This window comes from Nelumbo nucifera, chromosome 4, assembly GCF_055504915.1.
Source record: "Nelumbo nucifera cultivar China Antique chromosome 4, China Antique-T2T, whole genome shotgun sequence".
Taxonomy (NCBI): domain Eukaryota; kingdom Viridiplantae; phylum Streptophyta; class Magnoliopsida; order Proteales; family Nelumbonaceae; genus Nelumbo; species Nelumbo nucifera.
The window spans coordinates 15,719,760-15,741,894 of record NC_142652.1 but is presented as its reverse complement, the minus strand read 5'-3'; the positions used below and the strand labels follow the sequence as shown (position 1 = coordinate 15,741,894).

The 22,135-nt window shown below is 37.1% G+C and overlaps 2 protein-coding genes across 3 annotated transcripts; one reads left to right on the top strand and one right to left on the bottom strand.

Annotated features, from left to right (window-relative positions):
* Window positions 1-5,443: 5,443 nt before the first annotated feature.
* Window positions 5,444-9,822, top strand: LOC104586756 (putative LRR receptor-like serine/threonine-protein kinase At1g14390). Its single transcript, XM_010244087.3, has 7 exons — window positions 5,444-7,363; window positions 7,524-7,657; window positions 8,136-8,379; window positions 8,463-8,656; window positions 8,781-8,830; window positions 9,062-9,173; window positions 9,315-9,822. The coding sequence occupies exons 1-7, from the start codon at window positions 6,130-6,132 to the stop codon at window positions 9,645-9,647; spliced, it is 2,301 nt and encodes a 766-aa protein (XP_010242389.1). The 5' UTR covers window positions 5,444-6,129; the 3' UTR covers window positions 9,648-9,822.
* Window positions 9,823-10,622: 800 nt separating this feature from the next.
* LOC104586755 (ubiquitin-conjugating enzyme E2 2-like) lies at window positions 10,623-18,005 on the bottom strand. 2 transcript variants are annotated; one of them, XM_010244086.3, is made up of 6 exons: window positions 17,465-18,005; window positions 16,504-16,637; window positions 16,366-16,391; window positions 15,511-15,600; window positions 14,187-14,275; window positions 10,623-11,013 (listed from the first exon to the last, which is right to left on the bottom strand). In XM_010244086.3, exons 2-6 carry the CDS (start codon window positions 16,626-16,628, stop codon window positions 10,885-10,887), a joined length of 459 nt encoding a protein of 152 aa, XP_010242388.1. In that variant the 5' UTR covers window positions 16,629-16,637; window positions 17,465-18,005; the 3' UTR covers window positions 10,623-10,884.
* Window positions 18,006-22,135: the final 4,130 nt, after the last annotated feature.

The following is a 22,135-nucleotide window of genomic DNA, read 5'->3' as shown; positions in this document are numbered from 1 at the left end:
TCGAATATCTAATCGGTCGAATTCTGATATGACCTGATTCGATTCGATAAATATCCGAATTCGATCGATTATTTAATTTTTGTATATAATATATATAATAATTAAATTATATATTTATATATTTTATATCAATAAAATATTTATTCTCTATATTTATTAATTATCTAAAATAATTAATTAATTGAATTTAAATCGAATCAGATATTCACATATTTAATCGAATTCGAATTCGAATATTAATTTTTAATATAAATTAGATATCAAATCGAATTTAGATATCGAATTTTCTAATAAAATTTGAATTCAAATATTGAATGATCCGATTCGAATTCGATCCGTTTACATCCTTAATTGGCAAGATACAAAAGAAACCTCAGAATGAGGACACTTGTATTTAACAAAAAAGAGAAGATGATGAATCAAGAAAAGAACACTTCCAGCGAAAAAGGTAAATAGGTAGGATACAATTATTTCTCCTGAGCATCTACACTTTATCTCTAGGAATCATTATCCACATAGTTAATAGTTTAGAGGGGAGATGATTGTCAGAAGGTGGGTTAGGAGCAGGACCCAGTACTGAACGGATGATCCTGACTGGACTGAAAGACCCAGGAGTCAAGATGGTTTCTGTATCATCCTAAGCATCGTCACATGAACGTAAAATTGAATGGTTGAAATCATCCGATTTTTTGTTGTGTCAGACCTGCACAAGACATCGGGCCCTCATTCTGTGCTTGCCAACTGTATGCGCACATATATGTACAAATGCGCGTTGATTAAGTTAAAAATTTGTGTCTTGGCATTCTAAATTTCTAATTATTGGAATGACACGTAATGAAGATATCGCCAAATTTGAGCAATAATTTTACTTACACTGCAACCAATTTATTTTCTTGATCCTGCTGACCATTCATTCGCCCGACGTTGCAAGAAGACGAGGAAAACCTGCTAAATACCCATTCAGCGACCTCCACTAACAAAAGCTTATTAAGCTTAAGCTTTTAGGTTGAGCGGTTTTTTCAAATGGTATTAGATTAATATTGGCAAGTGCCAGTCAGTTGGTTGGTAAGGTCTTTTTGTTAGAGGTAGTAGAAATTTGGGATTGAATTCTGCTTACATTTCCATTGGTTTGGGGGTAGGTTATGCCCCTATCTCCGAATTGTATAGCCCTTCAAAGGATGCCAAAAAGAAATATAATATTGGATAAATTTCTTAAATTACGTTTAAGATTTAGTTAATTGACTAAGTGTTTCCTTATTGTTTAAAAATCGGCTAACACTACCTCTACATCAAAACTCATAGGCACATGACATATAATTTTTTTAAAAACCCAATTTTACCCTCCACCTTTGACCTCCCCCATTTCATTTTACCCTCCACCTCCGACCTCCTCCTCTTTTTCTCTCCTTTACCCAATGTTACCTTCATCCCCTTCCTCCTCCGACCTCTCTTTATCCTCCCTCTATCTTCCTCCGATCGTCTTTGTCAACACTAGATCACCGTCAGTTTCAAATCTTGCAAATCATGGCCCGGCTCCAAGCTCTCTTCGATCCAATAACGGAAGCCATTGATGCATAAGCAACACCACTCTCTGTCTCTCTTCTTCTCTTTCTCAAGTATAATCAGTGCTAAACCTGGCTCTGATACCAATGATGAATCAACCATTTCGATCTGCTCATCATCCGTTCCAATCTTCAATTTACAAGAATAAAGAAATCCTCCGATAATCCAAAGAAGCTCGATCTACGCCAAACTCCTCCTTCGATAATCCAGTTCGAGGGTTTACTCTCATTTACACCAAATCCATTGATTGAGAGAGACCCTTGTTCAAGTTTTTTCTTCTAACCGAATCCACTACTTAAGGAACTAGGAAAACTTTATCTTCTTCCGATCTTTTTCTTCGATTCAATCCAAGGGACCACCTGCAAAATAAGGAGCAACTACTCTTGTATAAGCCCTTCTTCAAAATCAGATCACATGGTCAACAGCTATACCTCACCATATGCCCACCAGGGATAAGCATGTGGGATTGCTCTAAATGTATTTTAGTAGTGATTTTCAAATCTATTTTTGTCTTCTCTCGTTGACGGTATTTGCAGGATGGGCACCAGTTGGACAGATCAGCTTGACCGGATTACTGTAAAGAATCTGCAAGTAGAAAAATGAGATGAAACTAATGCAAAAGTTAGGATACTGTTACTGGGTTTGTCTTCAGGTTTTTCCTCTCTAAATAAAGAGTTGGGTGAAATTTGTTTCAGCTTTTAGTGTGAAGGCCATTTTTTTCCTCCTTTTATCTTGTTGGTAGGTAAATGGTAATTGTTTGCTGTTGGGAGTACAACTTTGGCTATGGTTGTGGTTGGACATTGTTCTACATTGTTATTCTATGATTATTTCTTAATCTTCTAATGTCAACAGATCTATTTGGCCTGGGGAAGAACTTTGCAATGCTCATCTTCAAGGATGGAAGGAAGAAGGTTGTATTTTTTTAATTCATACACATGTAATTATTTTGGAAGAGAAGTTTTGACACGTACCTAAAGACATTGTGCTTAGAATATTATTTGTTCCAATTCAATTCTCAATTGATTGAGTTTGATGTTAAGTTGTTGGCAAATTCATTTCTAAGATACAACTGAATCTTAGGTGAAAAACTGCAATCAGTAAAATTGAAGAATATCCAACAAAAAAAAAAAAAACTTTCTATAAGACATTAACAATTTTATTGAAAAAAAGGTGTGTTTGTATAGTGGAGATAAATGAAACTTGTGTGCAAAATTGGCTTGATTTATACATTTTTATAAATTTTGGAGAGTCGTCATGAATAGAGGTGTGCCCTTCTGAAAAGGCTCTCTGTAAATTTGTATAGTCACGAATTCAAACTTTGTAGTTATTCACAGTTAATGGCTGTTAATACTTGATAAATTCTCTTGACCACACCCGATCAAAGTGTGACCATCAGATCAACTTAAAACGTTAATATCATGGTTCGGACTCCTAAAAGCTTGAATACACCTTTATATGCAATTTAGATCAGATGCGATTTAAAATGCATGTATAGATGTACTCTATTATGTAATTATTGAATCAAATACTCCATTAGATTTAATCTGTAATGAGAAATCCGGTATTGATAGTAACTAGTAAATAATGTTGAAATGCAGTACAAGGATCCATTGATATAAGGCATGCATTATTTGACCTAATATTTTGTGCAGAAATAACTTTTATGTTAGAATTGAAAGAATGTTGCATTTATATGGATAAGAACGGTTGGACATGAGCTGAAACCGACTAGAGTGATATAATATAATAGAGCTGTGAGTTTGTCAAATGATATCCTAATGATACCAGTACGGCAATATAATACTCTTTCGTGACAACATTTGCTGAACCCTGCACATCAACGGGATATTAGATTTGGAAAGGCATCCAAATGTCTTGTCTTGTTGCGGATTCATTGAATTTCTTTAAATATTAAGAAACTAGTGGTGGTAGATCGTGAACCAGTCCATTATGAAGCGATTGCTGCCAATAGAGTTTTTATTTTTTTTTCCCCTTTGGTTTTTATTTTATTTAATAGCAAAATATCCATAGCAGGGGTTAGGGTGTGGATTCTCTCCATATCTTTGAGAATTCCAATCACTGTCTATCATATCGTGTAGGTCCCATTTTTATTATTTTTTAATGGAAAAGCCGTGTAGGTCCCATTTTTAAACTGTATTCGTCCTTGGGGTTTAGGGTTACTACTCATATACTCGGAAAAGCTTTATACGAAGGGCTAAGTGGGGATAAAATGCTTTTAAATTTCATGAAGAAAGACGTTCAGTATTAAATGATGTATTGTGATATGTCTAAGAGTTGTAGTAGTTGGTTTAAGGGAAACCAGACAAGCTTATTCAAGCTCTGAATTCCACAATTTCGTAAGCTTTACGGACTTAATTTGCACTTGCTTTAAAATGCAAATTGGCATTATAAATAATAAATAGGTGTAGAAATGGTGGGTTTTGATTAAGAAACGCCAAGCCAAACACAAGGTGCATTTACATTTTGACATTTCCCAAAGCGGTAGCAGCAGCGGGTCTGGTCTGTCTGGCTTATTTAATGTACCCTTTTACATTTGACATTTCTCTTGTTTGCACATGCAACGCCTTAATGGTGCTCGATTTGCTTCATCTCCATGCCTTGTTCGAAATATATATCCACAAGCTACTTAAATTGATAAATTCCCCCACCAGTCCACCACCACCACCATACCATAAAGAAACTAGCCAACGAAAACCACGCGGCTCCTCGTTTGTTTGTGGATTGAGTTGAGACTCTTCATGTGAGCTTGACATGACCTTGCACAGAAAAAGAGTTTAGGAAATGTTTGGTCCCACTCCCATGATCCCATCCCATATAATTCTCATCGTCGTTGCATAACAAAGCGGGAATGGGAATTCTGTTAATAGAATCGTGACCACACAGACAGAGAGATTAGAGAGAGAGTAGAGACTACTAGCCAGGCCCATTTAAGAACTAAGCCTATACAAATCTTTCATACGCCGCGTTAACAGACTTCACCAATCACCACTAGAATAAAAAAAAAAAAGATTAGGCAACTCTCAGCCCAGCCCAGGCCCAGAACGTCGTGAATATAATATATTAATCCCTAAAGTTTATGAAATTTACTCCCTTACTTTAACGACAATGCCAAGCCAACCAGGCCCATACTCCGCAGCACCAGAATCCGAGTGAATGTCTATGTAGTAAGTGTTTGACCTGACACTCCCCTCCTCTCATCACTCATCTTGTACTTACTTCAAGGCAAAAATATTCACCGACCCAATTTCCAATAACCTAGAAATTATGACTTTTAATTCGAAATGGTACAGGTGTATGGTGTATCCCATCTGGACCGTCGAGATCCTTGTTCTTTCATCTTTGAGATGTTGACTATTCAAATTAAAAGAACTACTTGTAAGTAAGGAAGATGCCCCCGTGATTTATTTTATGAATTATGAATTAGTAGCCGAGTGGCACGTGCACTCTACCAAAAAGGGAGAGTCGGATTGGACACTAATTAAAAAAAAAGGAAAGCCTTGAGTAGGTGGAAATTGGAAAGACAAACGGGGGCATATAAGGAAAACAAAATATATTCCAACTTGGAGGGTTTTTTCTTCTTTTCTTGAAGGGTTAAAAGTGAATCTGAGATCAAGCTTTTGTGCTTTACCTTGAGAGTTGAGAATTGAGATGCTCGTTCGTTGTCGACTTGTCGTTAGTGTACTGTAGTACGTCGTTAAATTTAGTCAAACACCGTGGATCTCGATTCTCGAAATCTGCTGCATTTTGAAGTTTGAACAAAGCACTCGTTGACACGTACTCAATTTCAAAGTATTCAACGCCAACCGCGTACTGAAACCCGCGAGCTATTTGCTATGATAGCTTGCGAGGCAGAGGATCAGGATTCCTTTTTCTTTATTTTTCCCATCTAGACTAGATGTGGGAATCTCACCGTCTTTCTCTCTCTCTGTCTCCCTTTCTGTGTACTCGGTTATTGCTCTGGCTCTGCAAGTTCCAGACTTCCAGTCCTTTTGATTCCTTTACAACTCACAACCCTCCAATTAATTTCAATGTAAAATAGCCAAAGCTTCAGCCTTGGTCACAATGGTCTTCTTCTTCTTCTTCTTCTTTTTTTCCCTGATAATTGCTCCGTAGTATAAATCCTGCTCCACGGCTCCATTCTTCTGATCATTGTCCGTCAGTATTTACCTTTTCCAGTGTTCAAGTATCGTATGAATCTGAGACTCACTTCTGCTAGAAAGAGAAAGGAAGCTAGCTTTCCACTTTTAGCAAACGTTTGCTGCTTTCTGACAGAAACCAAAGACACTCTATAGAGTTTCCTTCTTCAACTGCTTTACAAAAGCCGACTTTATGAGGTCTACAGTGGAATTCATGAATACTGTTCTTCCATAAATAGCAGTAATTGCCGTTTTCTGAATTCTGGCGATCTTTTTTCAAGGTAGTTTCTCCTGGAACGTCAAAGAAGAAGCAATTGAATGAGGCTGGTTTCGTCATCTTCATCTCTCTCACTTTCTAATTTCGGAAAGCTTGGTTTTGGGTTTTGAGTTTTTCTTCATCTTCTTAGTAATGGAGAAGAGTCGGTGTTCGTGCTGTCTGCTACTAGTAGTCTTCATTTTAGCTTCACTTCCTCTTTGCTCCGTTGGGCAGTTGACCCAATTTGAAAGACGAATTCTTTTTCGAGTTCAAAAACTCCTAGAGTTCCCGCCTGCTCTTCAAGGATGGTCCAACTGGACCAACTTCTGTTACCTCCCTCCGTCGCCGTCTCTCACGATTGTCTGCTCAGGTAATCACGTAACTGAATTAACCGTCATTGGAAACAAAACCTCCCCTTCCGTCAACCCAAAATCGCTTCGAGGGAATTTCTCTGTTTCCGATCAAACTCTCTCTGAGCATTTCTCAATTGATTCATTCGTCACCACCATTACCAAGCTTTGGAGATTGAAGGTGTTGACTCTTGCGTCATTGGGGTTATGGGGTCCATTACCCGCCAAGATCAATCGTTTCCGGTTTCTCCAAGTTCTGAATATAAGCTCCAATTTCATTTACGGAGAGATCCCTCCCTCGATTGCCTCTTATAAGTACCTCAGGAGTCTTGTTTTAGCTGATAATTTGTTCAATGGAACTGTCCCGAATCTTACTAGCTTAGCGTTTCTGCAAGAATTGGATCTGAGTGACAATCTTCTCGGACCCAAATTTCCCTCTCTAGGAAACAACATCGTGAGTGTTATACTGAACAACAACACGTTCCAAACTGAGATTCCTCTCGAGCTCAAGAGCTTTAACCAGATGCAGCGGTTAGACATCTCTTCCAACCAATTAAATGGGTCGATCCCCACTGCTCTGTTTTCTCTGCCATCATTACAGTATCTCAATGTGGCTAGTAATCAACTGAAGGGGTCCCTCGAGACGAACATATCTTGCAGCGACAAGCTCGGTTTTGTGGATCTTTCTAACAACCAGCTAACAGGAAGATTGCCTCCGTGTATTGAATCTAATTCTTCGAACCGTATTGTGCTCTACTCCTGGAATTGTTTGTCCAGTGGGAACTCGAATTATCAACATCTTTACTCCTTCTGCTACCCAGCATTGGCTGTTCTGCCTACGACTCCAAAACAGAAGCACCATTCTAGCAACAAGTTAGGTCTCATACTCGGTATAGGTGGGGGTATAGTGGGAGGTGTGCTTGCTTTGGGCTTGTTATTATTTTTTATTTTCAGGAAGGTAAGAGCAAACAAAAGATACAAGAAATCTATGTTCAACAGTCCCATTCGCAGCTCCCCGGTACTACTCACTGATACAAGTAAGTCTCTTTTATATCCATGTATAGACTAGAATTCATGAATTGTTGCTAGAAATATCTCCAAAACTGGATTACGTCCATACCTCTACAGCTTTGTTGCTGGGTTTAATCTTACTGCAAGATTTGTTTCGTTAATGAAGCAAACATTTGTTTTTGATAGGGTATGCATCCGAAGCGATGAGGTTCGGAGCACTAGGGCTCCCACCGTATCATGAATTCACCTTGGAGGAAATTGAAGAAGCAACCAATAACTTCGACCCATCAAATTTATTGGGGCAAGGATTGAAAGGACAGGTTAGGCAGCAGGTCTCTGATAGTTTTAGTTCTAGGATAATAAAAATGAAAAGAAAGAAACATCTGGTGGTCTGTGTCATAACTCTGATCCCACTGTACCTATAAACAATGTAGGAATGACTTAATAGGAACTCTTCTATCATGGTAAGATTGGTTAGTGCCCATGCCTCAATATGTGCTTGATGATAGAACCATAAACTTTAACACCTTTTTGTACCCAGTAATAGAACAGGGTTCTTACCAAGAATGAGTTGTTTTCAGAAAGTTTTTCTGTCTCTATTTGAAACCATGAAGTCAAGTTTTGTCATTGGAACACACCCAAACATCTCAAACCAAAAAGGGTAATTAGAAAACTTGGATTTGAATAATGTTGTGATAGATATTTATAATTCCAGGAGGAAGCATATACAAGGAATTGTGGTACACGTAGCCATCCATCAATTCCCCCAACTTAACCCTTATGTTTTGATGTTTTCAGCTTTATAAAGGTTGGCTGAGAGATGGTTCTGTGGTTGTAGTTCGATGTTTAAAACTGAAGGACAGGCACTCACCACAGAGCTTATTGCAACACATGGACGTAATTTCAAAGCTCAGGCATCGGCACTTGGTTGGAATTCTGGGGCATTGCATTGTCACATATCAGGATCACCCTAATGCAGCCAACTCTGTGTATCTTGTTTTTGAATATATTTCAAATGGAACATTAAGGAGTCATCTAACCGGTAAAATGAATTCTGTCACAAACATTAATTTTGCAAAACCCACAAGTCAAAATTTTCTTTGATCTCTTGAAATTTTCTCGCAGACTGGAGAAAGCGGGAGGCATTGAAATGGTCACAGAGAATGGCGGTAACCATAGGTGTTGCTAGGGGAATACAATTCTTGCATACTGTAATTGCACCTGGCATTTTTGGGAATGATCTAAAGACTGAGAATATTTTGATGGATGGTAATCTCTCGGCAAAAATCAATAGCTATAATCTGCCATTACCAGCTAGAGTAAGTACAAAATTGAAGTTCATCATTTTTTTTTTTAACTTTTCATTCAGAACATGTACTAATTGTTTCATGTTTGAATGGGATCTACATGTTACACTAACTCTCTCTTTATTGGAACTTCCAGGTAGGTTCAGATAGCCCTTTTAATAAGCATTCTCTTGGTCATCTTAGCAGGTAAACTGCTTTTTCTTTTCTTCTGTCTCTTGTTTATTTTGTTTTCTCCTTTTTCTTTATCTTAATAATTCTTTTATAGCTGGGCCTAATCTGCTGCCCAAATGGTTTATAAATTATAACTAAGCTGTGGCCCATTAGCTTAAGTAGGTTTGTGTATGATCATGTAAAGTTGTATATACTCATTCGAAAAGGTCTGTTAGCTTTATTTGCTTACGATTTTTGTATGTGCAGTGCTGAACAAGCAGAAAAAGAAGACATTTATCAGTTTGGTGCTATTGTAGTAGAAGTAATTACGGGTAAAACAATCACATCCCAAAGCGTATTGGATGAATTGAAACTTCAGGTATGAGTAAATGTTTCCATCAAAGTGAGACATTTCCTGATCCTTCCATGCCTGCATCAATTCAAGTGCTTTTTGAAAATCATGTCATCATCAACAAAAGCAGAAATGATGCCTATCAATGCTTATTTTGGCTTTACACAGCTAGAGAAGGGCTTGACAGATGCCCCAGCAAAGCTACGAGCGGCCACAGATCCGGCTATTCGAGGCACATTTGCTTATGAGTCACTGAGAACCGCAGTTGAAATAACCACCAAATGTCTATCCAAAGATCCTAGCCAGCGGCCATCAATAGAGGATGTTCTCTGGAATTTGCAGTATTCAGTTCAAGTTCAAGATGGATGGACCAGTAGTGGTAACCTTAGCGGCAAACTAAGTGGAAACCTTAGCGGAATGCTTAGTGGAAGACTTAGTGGGAAGCTTAGTGGAAGACTCAGCGGAAACCTTGGTGGAAACATCAGTTTTAAAAGACCATGAACCCATGCACCTTTCATCTCCCTGTGCAATCCATCTTAATTCTTTGTATATTTGAATGATTTTCAAATAAATAAGCCAGACTCCTTCGTATTATTATTTTTCAAATGCCTAAACTTGTACTATTACTGCCTTAGTACAATATTATTCAAGAAACAAGATGTTGTAGTTATCTCAACTTCACTGCCGTTCAGTTCCAGTAAGTTCTGAGAAATCTTACCATGAAGGAAGGGATCTTGGTGCGGTATAGACTATATAGATTATAGACTACTGTTGAGAAAACAAAATGTTACATCAATGCTTCACCAGAACCAGATTGAATGCACTGGCACTGATTGCGCCATTTTCGCTTTTCGCTTACCCTCTAATTCATCTCGAATGATGCAAATATGCAACCAACCTCCAACTTTGCCCTGTCTCTGTCTGTTGGGTCTGTTTTCAATTCAACGGATAATTGGTGCAATTATCCATCGTCCCAACTCCCCAAACCCTCTTCATGCTTCACATGCACACGTAAACATATTCGTGTCTTCCCATCTCAAATGTGAAATGGTAAACAAAGTCGGATTAAGGCAACCAAGGAAGGCTAAAGGCTCTAGGACCTGGGCCTCGGTGGGGGTAGGGGGTGAGGGCACAAAACCGAAGATAGTCCTTAAGTCCCCCCCCCCCAATTACATGCCACCTGTTTCAGATCAGCATTCATATGGCTGGGGGTTCTCTCTAGAGAACTCTCCGTAATCCAATTAAATGCATTATAATCTGAGGGCTACGGTCTTTGGTTGATGCTGATTCTGATGGGTCTCTTCTCTATGCTTGAAATATGGAACAGGTGGCAAGTAATAGAGGTTCAGGCCATTGCACGTGTCCCATCTGACAAGCACTGCCCCCACAAGCCTCCCCAGGATAAATACTTAACCCCGCTGCCAACCTTTATTCTACCATAAATATCATTTGCAAATTGACTCGAGCACAAGATAGTAATCATGATACTTGATGCTGATGCATGTAATTGAACCATTGAAATTAATTAGAATTCAGAGCAAGTGATGCAGATAATGCCCTGTACATGAACCCAGACATAAATTTACCAGGTTTCTCTGAAATCATCCGTCCTCAAAAGGAAGCAAACATATACTATAATTGGAGTAGAATAGTTAACAATATAATGGTTTATAAACGTTTAACACTACTCGGGCATTCTCAAATCCTTGGAAACATTCAAAGCACCACATCAGGAGTGTCAGTCAGCTGTCCAGCTCTGTTCAACAATTTCACGTACTCTCCTGTTATACTCGCGCTTGTTCTCGCTGAACATTCGTGCAGCTTCTGAGTTCGCAGGTGAGTTCGGATTTGGATCACAAAGCAACGACTACAATCACAAAGCAAACATAAGTGAACTGGTGCATGAAAGAGAACATATCCCTACACTAATACCAAATAAAGGTCACATACTTTTTGACTGAAAAATAACACAAAGTATTGGACTGGAAAATAACACTGATGTTCCATGTACATGGAACCACTTTGGGCCACCACCCGAGTTACCAGAAAAGTTTCCTTGGTCAACTAAATAGATAAAAATGACAACAGCTCCGATATCTTTGATATGTAAATAGCTAAAACGACGTCCCTGAACTAAACGTAACATTTGATGACAACTAGAAATTGTTCACGGCTGAGAAGTGAGAATCACAAAAATAACAGTTCCAGGTACAACCACAGAGCGTATCTAGGATGTGAGGCTACAGGACCAACAGTAGATAGATATGGGTGTATGCCACGTGTCCCATATTACAAAGATATTAACCACCAATGGGTCTCGCACTCCACTGATATATATGGCAATTACCGGATCCAAGTTATTATAACCAATGCTCTAAATGTTGTATCCAGAGCTCTATCTGTTTGAACTGACACAATACAAAGTGGATCTCAAATTCTCAATTTCATTAAAAAGAATACATATGGCAAGTCCTGCAGCTCTAATAACCCAAACCAATGTTTTAAAAACTGACCCAGAACAGGAACCACTTTGGCCACCGGTTTTCAGGTCAGCGGTTCAACTGTCTGGTTTGAATGGACAGTTAGTTGTAATTTAAAAAATAAAAATATGGCCAAAAACCATTGTCTGGGTCAAACAAGTCAATGGTTTGACCACCTGGGTCAACAGGTCACTGACCAAGTCAGGTTTTTGCCAAGGAATGGATTAAGAGTGAAATGGAACTGGTTGTCTGGATGTTTCCGGGCCGAACGGCCCAACCATCTGGGCCAACAACGGTTCAAAAACCATGACTCAAACTACTCAATCAAATATAATTAGATGTTCCAAAGATAGAACCTAAACAGCAAGGGAGACCCATACATTCAAGAGCACCTATACATTCGTTTCCATCAAGGAAGAATAAATCTATTGCTCAGATGTATGGCATGTTCAGACAGGTTGGCATACATTTGTACACCATACTATGCTACACCCAGCTATTTAGTTCACTCACATCACATGGGCGGGTTTGTGAATATCAGATTTATATACCACTGGCATCATTAGCAGATGAAGGCTTAATGAACCATCCGAGAGGATAAGCAAAGAAACTGGGATTGAGCCATGAAACAAGGATAAGCAGGAGAGATGTGGTGCACTTGTATTGATGAACCCAAGAAGGGGCATGGTTTGTTGCCCAAAATATCCAAGTTGGTTACCTTGCTGGGAGAAAAATAGAGAATGAAAAACTACTACAAACTACTAGAAAAGCGTGCTACACTGCTATAGATGGTTCTCCTCTCGCCAAGGAAAGTTTACTTGTGTATCCAAAAACCATTCACCAACCATGACAAACAACACAACTATAGTGGTCAAAGATGATTCTAATATCTGCAACTCATTAAAAGTAGTGGAGAATAACCGTTTTTCAGATCCAATAATCATCTAGTGCTTTGCTCAAGCTCCTAGTGGTGGTAAACTATTGTCCTCTGTGGATTGAGAAATTTCTGTGTTTAATTTCATGGCAGACTTTGCCATCCCTCTTAGATGTTCTTAATCCAAGTACAATAACACTGAAATAAAATAGAAAATTTATGGTCACAGTTGAACTCAAAATTATAAGAACAAAAGATTTTCTGAAGCAATTTAGCTATCCAGCAACTGAGCTGTTCAGTGGACTCAGTTGCCTTTGTTTACTAAAAAGTCCAGTTTGTCATTGTGCAGGAACAATGGCAAGGTGGTCAGAGCCTCAAAGACGGTAAATGGGTAAAAAGATAGATCTAGGGGTGAAAGTCGCAACAAAACTAAAAGCATCTTTCTTTTTTCATCTTGCTTCTAAGATAACAACCAGCCCTATCTTTGACAAAATGAGTATGTATTGGTTACCAAAAAATAAGAAAAGAAGCCAGAGATGTGATGTAATCTTTATCAAAAGATGGAGTCAAACATTCACAAATTTTCAATTAACAATCCTCAGAAAGATTTAAATATGCTTCTACGACATTCCTACTTTTCATTCACCTATATACCTCATCATTTCCCAATCTAACCAAAACCAAGCTCCTTGAGAAAATTCAACTTTGTACATGAAGAACATTTATCAGAATACGATTGGTCAGCAACATTGTCAAGACACAAAAGCCCTTGTAGGCTTCATTGTCTAATTATATTTTTATTTTAGACAGCTGATGTCCCCGAGTTCCAGACATTTTTTTTTTATATTTTTCTGAAGGGCTACACAATGGGGGTAGCCCATAACCCCCCCCCCCCCAACCCAAGCACAGGCGAGATTTGATCCCAAGCCTCTGCCACAACCAGCAGGAGACCTTACCAACCCACTGGTTGGCACCTTGCCTCTGAGTTCCAGACTTAATCCTTTCTTTATTCAATTTAGCAAACTGTAATACTGGTTAGCTAGCAAAATTAATCCTCAGTTTTATAATTCTAGGGCCGTTTGATAACAGGGTAGAATAAATGCTTTTTCATCTGGAAATGAATACTTTTTCTATAACTCGGTAAATAAGGCCTCCTACAGGGGTTTGGGCTACCTTGGGCTATTATGCACTCTTGGAGCATATAGTTTCTTCAAACTTTTTACTAATACAAATCTGTCATTGAGAGAGAGAGAGAGAGAGAGAACCCTTGGAGATCGTGGTCAAGATTAGGCAAGATCATTGATATCATAGTGGAGCCCATATTCCATTGAAATGCTGTCCTAGGTCTGCAAATTTGATTGCCATGGTTTTTCATAGGAGAAGTGAGGACATCCTACTCCAGTCATGACAACATAGCCTACTAGCACGCCAAAGCTCCAATTCAACATCTTACCACTCTTAGCCTAGAGCGGAACAGTTTAAATAGAACTTAATACAATAAAGGAAACAAATTATATGAGATCAAGTGTCATTACTTGGATTGTAGGGTAGTAATCATTTATTTTCATTCATAGGCCAATTAAAAAAACTGTGAAAGTCAATCAGGCAAATCATTCTCAATTAACTCCACTATATATAAAGAGATTTAAATATCCACCAAACAGCAAATAGAAAAACCAATTGTACCTGGATAGATGTAAGTATAGCAGCTACATCATAAATGGGACTCCACTGGTTCTGTAGAATATCCAAACAGATACTCCCATCGGCATAAACTGGCAAAGTTCAAGATCGAAAGAGAAAATAATTAGAAATTGTGCTAGCTGAATAAATATCCAACTGTAACCTGTCTTAGCCAATGTAAATTAGGTTTCACCACTCAACATGAGGGAGAGTGGAGAGATGAAGCAGGGAAAAACAGAAAAGGGAGGAGAGAAGGCTTATACGCCCACAAAATATACTTAAGAGCAGTGTTTTAAAAGCACAAGGAGCAAGGGAATTTGTGCCTGAGGCGCAAGGCGAGGTGCGCGCCTTTTTAAGCAAGGCGCAAAACATTGAAAAAGACTAAAAATTTTAAAAAAAAGTCAGAAATTTCAAAAATAATGCCAAAAAAATATTAAATATAATGTTAATAAAAATATAAACTTAACTTTAAAATAAATGTTTTAAAATACCTATTATCTAAAATTAAAATACATAAACATAACATGTAAAGCATATTCAAATGAAAATTTAAAAATTTAAGCAAACATATAAAGAATTTTCAAGCATGTAAAACCCACAATCTCTTTTTTTTCCTTAATTGCATTGCTTCAAGTAGCTTATGTGATGTAAAACATATTGCATTCTTGATTCTATGGGTCACCTTTGTACCACGCCCCTCAAGGCAAGCCCGAACAAGTCTATGTTAGGGTTTGAAATTCTTATTTCTCACATAAAAAATAATGACTTTATAACTTTCATTGCCTTTTAAGAAGATATTTTATTGCAATGAATGAATGAACAACATTAGCAAATTGGGGGTTCTCCTTTATGTGAGAAATAAGAATTTGAAACGCTAACATAGATTTGTTCAGGCTTGCCCCAAAATGTGCCTCGCCTGTGCGGGTGCGCCTTTTAAATCACTGCTTAAGAGTCAACTACCAAAATTGCTTTTTCTGTGGCTTTACCCTCTTGCACTGGAACCTAATATTGCTTTATCATGTAGAGTGTTAGTTGCTATGCATGGAAAATGTAAAACCAAGCATTTAAAGGAAATGCATTGCTTCATCCCATGTATAAACTTAAACCAAAAGGGCCCAAGAAATTCCAGTGCTACTTCATTTAAAGACAGTAAATGCAAGAAAAAACTGAGGAAACTTTGCAGCATGAGATATATAACTAATGATATTTAATTTCTGGCTTATTACATGCTCCAATTAGAGGCCAAGAATGAAAAACTAATAGAACATCAACCTCGTCACAAATTGCATGATAGTAACATGTTTTACACTTCTTTCTCTCGACTTACTGTTTGGATGGAACATTCGAGAAACAAATCGCACTGTAGGTGGTTTATTGGGATAATCCTCTGTAAACTGAAGTGTCAACTTAAACGTACCTGAAAGATTCAAGCAAAAATATGGTCAAGGAAGTAAAATCATGCTAATGGGAAAGACTTTAGAAGTGGCAATTTCTTAAAATTTGCAACAACCTTATAATTCAACAGATATCAGCAAATCAAAACCCACATAAATGAATTATAGATCCAATAAACCCCTGCCCATGTTGAATTGTTTATACATTATGGGAATACAAAATAGGCCAAGAGAAAGCTCTGGGCCTAAGAATGCTAGTAATGATTCGGTAGTAGATCATTCAATAATCAACCTCATAAAAGACTCATTCTAAAGAATAGTTTTACATGTATGGGTATTAGTGGCACTTATCCCTGTATTTCAGGATGAGTGATGCAAACATAGAAAAGGGAAAGAAAGCATAGAAGAACAAATCTAGTTTTCCAGATTCCAATGCCGGTAGTGATTTCCTAATTCTTGGGTGACAATTTGCCTTAGGTGGACCAGTGCTTAGGAAAATGAGAAAAGCTTTTTCAAAAGTTCACCTTAAATATTGTATGTCAAACAGAGGGTTAAGCTTTGCATTATGCAGTATTGCAGTACATCACTTAACCTAACACACTTGGTCATCTATTTGTAACTAAAAAATAACAAGTCAATGGCTTATCATCTAAAAAAAACGTGAAGGACTTCACATCTCAAGCAAACCACAATAAAATAAGAGATAAGTTGACAAAGAGAAATGAACAATCTGACAAATGATTTAACATCCTCTTCAAGTCAAATGTGGGGTTCAAGGATTGACTCACCTCCATCCCAGGGAGTGTCATCAGGGCTGAAATGCAAAACCAAAACAGAGCATCAATAAGGCTGGTCCAGAACCGAAAAAAAAAAAAAAAAAAACAACCAGACCAAGATGTAAAAAAGCATTTCTACATCATACTTACCCAAATATTACAGCATGCCAAAGCATTATATTGTTGTCTTGAGGTGCACCACTGATGCCTGCAGGAGGGTCTTGCTGCAACCTTTTGAAATCCCTCATCAATCTCTTCCTTGCAGGAGTCGACATCCTCACCGCCTATGGATCTCAACCAGAAGCCAACCCAAAAGGGGGGAAAATCCAATATCAGAAACAGCCGTTCCAAAAAATGGCCTTTTGCAAAAACACCAAGGATGGTCCAGGAAAATTATACCCCATTCATTCCCCAATTAAAAAAGGGAAAAAATGTATCCAATATAAGAATGAGCTGAATTTCTGAAAACAAGCTATGGTCAAGACCTCAATTTCTCAAACTGGCAAAAGATTTGCTAGCTAAATCCCCAACAAAAGGCTTTTACTGATTATCTGATTACGAGTACTGTCCCAGTTACAAGAACTGTAACACTAGTTGTTACCAGTGGCAAAGAGAACAAAAGGAAAAAAAAAAAGTCGATGTAACATAGCTTTTTCTGCGCAAGCTATCGCTGTAGCTTACTTAACTCTGGAAACCAACAAGAATTAAATTTGATCCACATAGCTAAAAAACAATGAAGCATCATCACATGTAGAATACCTCGGTTTAACTAATATTTTTTAAGGATTTAACATTAGCATAAATGAATCATAATCAGAACACCCGGGATCCAATACATGAGCTTCTTCCCCAATCTAACTTAAATATACCAGAGACAAAACCAGGTCCATAGTTTATCAAAACAAGTACAGCCAAAATTAGAATTCCTTGTTTATCAGAGCAAATAATACAAAAGCGAAGGAAAATAAATAGTGCCCCTTTATTCTAAATGAGACTTTTTTTCTAAACTAAAATCACCCTATAACCAAATCAACGGAAATCAAACTAAAAGAGACGAGCAAAATCAATCAAGAAAAGAAAAAGGAGCAATCAATTGATAAAAATGTCTCACCCGTTATCAAACGCGGCGAGAAGCTTTGACACTTAAAAGGGTTTACTATTATCTGTGCAAGAGTTGGGGTTTCCTTTTACCGGTTCTGATTCTAAGTACGTATGAATTACAGGGCTTCGGACGATGAAAAAAAAAAAAAACTCGAAGAAGAAGATATATAAACAAAAAGGAAAGAAAAGATCAGAGAAAGATCTCCATAGCGGACGATCGACGCAGAACTAGGGTTTGATGTTTCATGGAGATGTGTTTGGCTTTTCTGGTCTAGTACTCAGCCGTCCCAATCACTGCCTCCTTGCTTCAGATCTGCCCCCCCCCCCCTCTTTTTATTTTCTTTTTGCCAATTGAGTATTGTCATGACGACACTCAACCCTCCAAAATTCAAGTAAACGTACATAACTACGTATATATTCTCCCCGTCACTGTCATCGTCGTCGTGGTATAAAATTGTATACATGTAGCAGGTATGATTGTAATCCATCTTACCAATTACCATAAAATGAGAAAGTCTTTATTTTCTTCTCTCCCTCTCCTCAGTCCTCTGTGACAGACGTTGATAAACCCAACTACCGTCATAGTTTGGCTCTTTTGGATGAATAACACTGTCCCTTTTACTTTATTTGTAGCAGTATTCATTCTAGCATTCAACTCGAATCCCAGACCCAGAGTGTTTTTGTCTTCTGATTCATTAATCATTTAATCCCAAACCCAGAGTTTCGTGCATTGGTTTACCTGGAATTCGTTGGCAAAGTAGATCTGAAGGAACATTAACATGCTAATGGTGCATCAGCCATGTTAACCCTGATGCAAATGATGGATATTTGCCACTATAAAGCTCTCTTGGGAGTTGGGATGGGGAACACAGATTACTTTTGGCTTATATGAATTACAAAGCTAAAGGCAAAGCTTTAATAGGCTTACTATACACTGTCACCTTTTTTTATCAGGGAAAAGCATACCAGCTGTCAGATAAGGAACTTTCTAGATTGGCATGCAACCATGCTTTCAAGAGGTCTCTATTTATATTATTTGTGAGGAGATGTTGACAAAAATTGGAACAGACATTAACTCTCTAAGGCTAGTGGATCGTGGGTTGAATGGTCCAATTGGTGAGTCCCATCCTTTAACCTGCTAAAAAGAAAGAGGTTAAAAAAAAAAGGTTTTTAAAATCGAACCAGAGACCAAACCGGTCAGGGGTCCGGTTATTGGGTCGAATGGTTCGATCATTCGAATCAAATGGTCAGCTCATTCTAACAAAAGATAAATAAATAAATAAATGGTCAAAATCATTTAAACGGTTAATCGACCGAGTCAGCAGTTTATTAATCAAAATTAATGGTTTTTGAAAAAATTCTAATTTTGGGAAAAGTAAAATCAATCACCTGACCGATTCCTGGTTTTTCCGATCCAACCATCTGGTGCGGTCCAGTTTTGAAAACCATGAAAAAAAACTGATGAAATTTTATTAGAAAAAGGTTTCCTAATTGGATCAAATAGGCAGCTTCTCTACATAAACTTGCTTTATTCTACCATGGGATTGGGGAAGGGGAAGGGACCTCATGGCTGGTTCAAAACATCCATTAATGGGAGGAGACTTTTAGCCTTTTACTGAATTAGCCACATGTGCAATACTAAAATTTTCACAGTTCATATCAGCCATATGCCCGACGTTGTGTTGGTACTTGTCAAAAGTTCTAATTTTTAAGGTAAATTGTATCTAAAAAGATGGGTTTATTTCGCTCACATGGCAAAGTGTTGCCTCAAATCTTTTTCCATGAATAAAGGGTTCACGGAAAAACAAAAAAACAATAAGAAAGGGTGGTGGAAGGAGCTCAAGGGGTAGGGAACTATAGAAAAACTTTTACAAATCTTATATAGATTTTTTTACCTTTTTCTTTTACATAACAATGAGTAGCATGAGACTATTTCCTCTACGAAAAACGAAAATGCATCACAAACATACAGCAAATGTGTAGGAAAGAGTATCGAACTAATTCACTTTATTCCATCTTATCCACCTTCGTCGAATTACCCTATTTCTGCCACACAGAGGTATAATGTGGTAGTGGTAGATCAAAACCATCCATAGGTTGGGGCCCCTCTAAAGTGATATATAAATATATTCATTCAATCCTTTGATTCTCATCATCCTTATTCCCATTCCCATGCCCACCTTGTACCGGTGCTTATCCAAAGCAAGCTTAATGCACTAGTGTTGCATTGAAGATTTTGGCTACGTTTGTTTTGAAGGAAAAGGTGGGTAAAGGAAAGAATAGGTAGAAAAATCTTGAAAGAATGACAGTTCAGCCCAGGATCAGAATTTATATATCCAAAGTAATGTTGAGATAGGTGTTAGTTCAGAATTGATGCTAATTTATAGGTGAGTATTGATGCATAAAGTGTAAACTATTAATATTTTAAATATTTATAATTCTATCAGAAATCTACAATATTATACATATCCATGCTTTTTCGAAAAAATCTTTTATATATGTAAAGATTGTTTTGTACTACAATAGGGGTCAATATATGCAACTCTGGGCTATAACATAGACAGCTAGTAGACACTCATTAAGCTATTCAAATTTTCTCGTTCTTTGTTGGGTGGGACTGTGTGGAGAGTGGGACCGGAGAGCATCGGCCCACCGTTCCCACCTGCACAAAGAGAGCCGACCAAATAGTAGATCCACCCCGGTTTAAGATTTGGCTGTTTATATTTAGTGGGATGATCCCAGCAAGCTTGGTCACCTACACACGCTTTGTAAATAGTGCCAACCCTGACGTGTTCATCACTCATTTCTAATAGTCTCAGATTTCTCAGCAAAGAGAGTGGTAGGGCTCACACGGTTTGCCCAGAATCTCAGACTGACCGCTTTTCATAAATCATCACCTCCCTTTCGTTTATTAGTCTAGCAGAGAAAAAGAAGAAAAGTTTGTACAGGAAACTGACCGCTTTTCATAAATCATCCATCACCTTTTCGCTTATTAGTCTCTCAGAGAAAAAGAAGAAAAGTATATACAGAATAGTAAGTGAAGTTAAAGATGACAGTTACAAAAGAATTATCGACATTAGAGTAAATAAGTAATGGTAAATTACAGATAGGTACTTTGGGGGATTTGACACACATAAGTATCCTCAACTTTTAATTGTAATATTTGAGTATTTAACTTTAAATAATAGATATTAGGTTCATCCGTTAGAATTCCATTCCCTCGGTTAAACATTACATAATGTTAAAAATATTCTTTTTATGTATTACTAAAATCAGTTTTAATTAATCAAATTTTTTCATGATGACTTTCTCACATAGACAGCAAATAATATATTTAAAATTTTTAGGGAAATTGTCTAAAACTCATCATGAATTTTCAGTATTTCTCTTAAACTCCTCACAACTTTTCAAAATGTCTAAAACTCACCATGTCATTAACTTCATGTTAAACAGACTAATGGGTGTTAATCTATTACCATTTTAACTTTCATAGATAAATATAAAATATATACAAAATAAATTAACAGGTGTTAATATATTATCATTTTAATATTTAGACATGAAGAAAGGATAAAGTTCAAAAAATATTTTTAAATATAAAATACATAAAAAACATAGAAATTACAAAAAAAATATAGAAATTGCAAACAAAATAAAAATTATTTTCAAATTATAGAAACTATAGAAATTGAAAAATAAAACTGAAGAAAAAACACCAAAAATTATAGAAAAATGCAGAAATTATAAATAAATAACAAAAAATATAGGAAAATTTATAGATTGTAGAGAATAGAAAATGTAAAAAAAAAAACAGAAATTATAAAAACATTGGAAATTATAACAAAACACTAAAAATGCAAAAAAAAACAAGAAATTTGAAAAATAAAAAAGACCATTTTCCTCTAACTCACCATTCAAGGGTAATTTTGTCATGAACATTGTTATTTATGCTAACATGGCCACCTTTGTTAAGAAGCATTAACAATGCACTAACGGAAAGTGAGTTTTGGAAAATAAAAACTTACTGACATAGTGAGTTTTAGACATTTTAAAAAGTTGTGGTGAGTTTAAGGGAAATGTTGAAAACTCATGGTGAGTTTTAAACAATTTCCCAATTTTCTAACCACGGCATTCTCTAGTGATGATTTTACTCCGTAGAATGATTTTAAAAATACATGAGAAGGGTCTTTTTGATATTATGTAATATTTAATTGACAGAATACTAATGGATAGACCCCAAGTGTCTATTTTTGAAAGCTAAGGTACTCAAGTGTTGCAATTGAAAGTTTAGGGTACCTGTATATCACTTCCCCCAAAGTACAAGGTACCTATTTGTGATTTACACTTAAAGTAATATGAAATATCCTTTAGAAGTTATTCTTTCAATAACTACAAGCATTTTCACCACCAAGATTATTAAAATCGAACCGGTCAGGGGTCCGATTCCCGGGTCAAACATTCTGGTCGTTCGAACCGAAAGGACAATCCGTTCTAACAAAAAAAATAAAAAAACGGCCAAACTGTTGGACGGTTCAAATGATTTGACCGTTTGAGTCAACAGTTTGCTAACCAAATCAATGGTTTTCGGCAAAATAACAATTATGGGGTAAATAGAACCGGTCACCTGACTGATTCCCGATTTTTCCAGTCCGATTTTGAAAACCATGCTCACCACACCTAT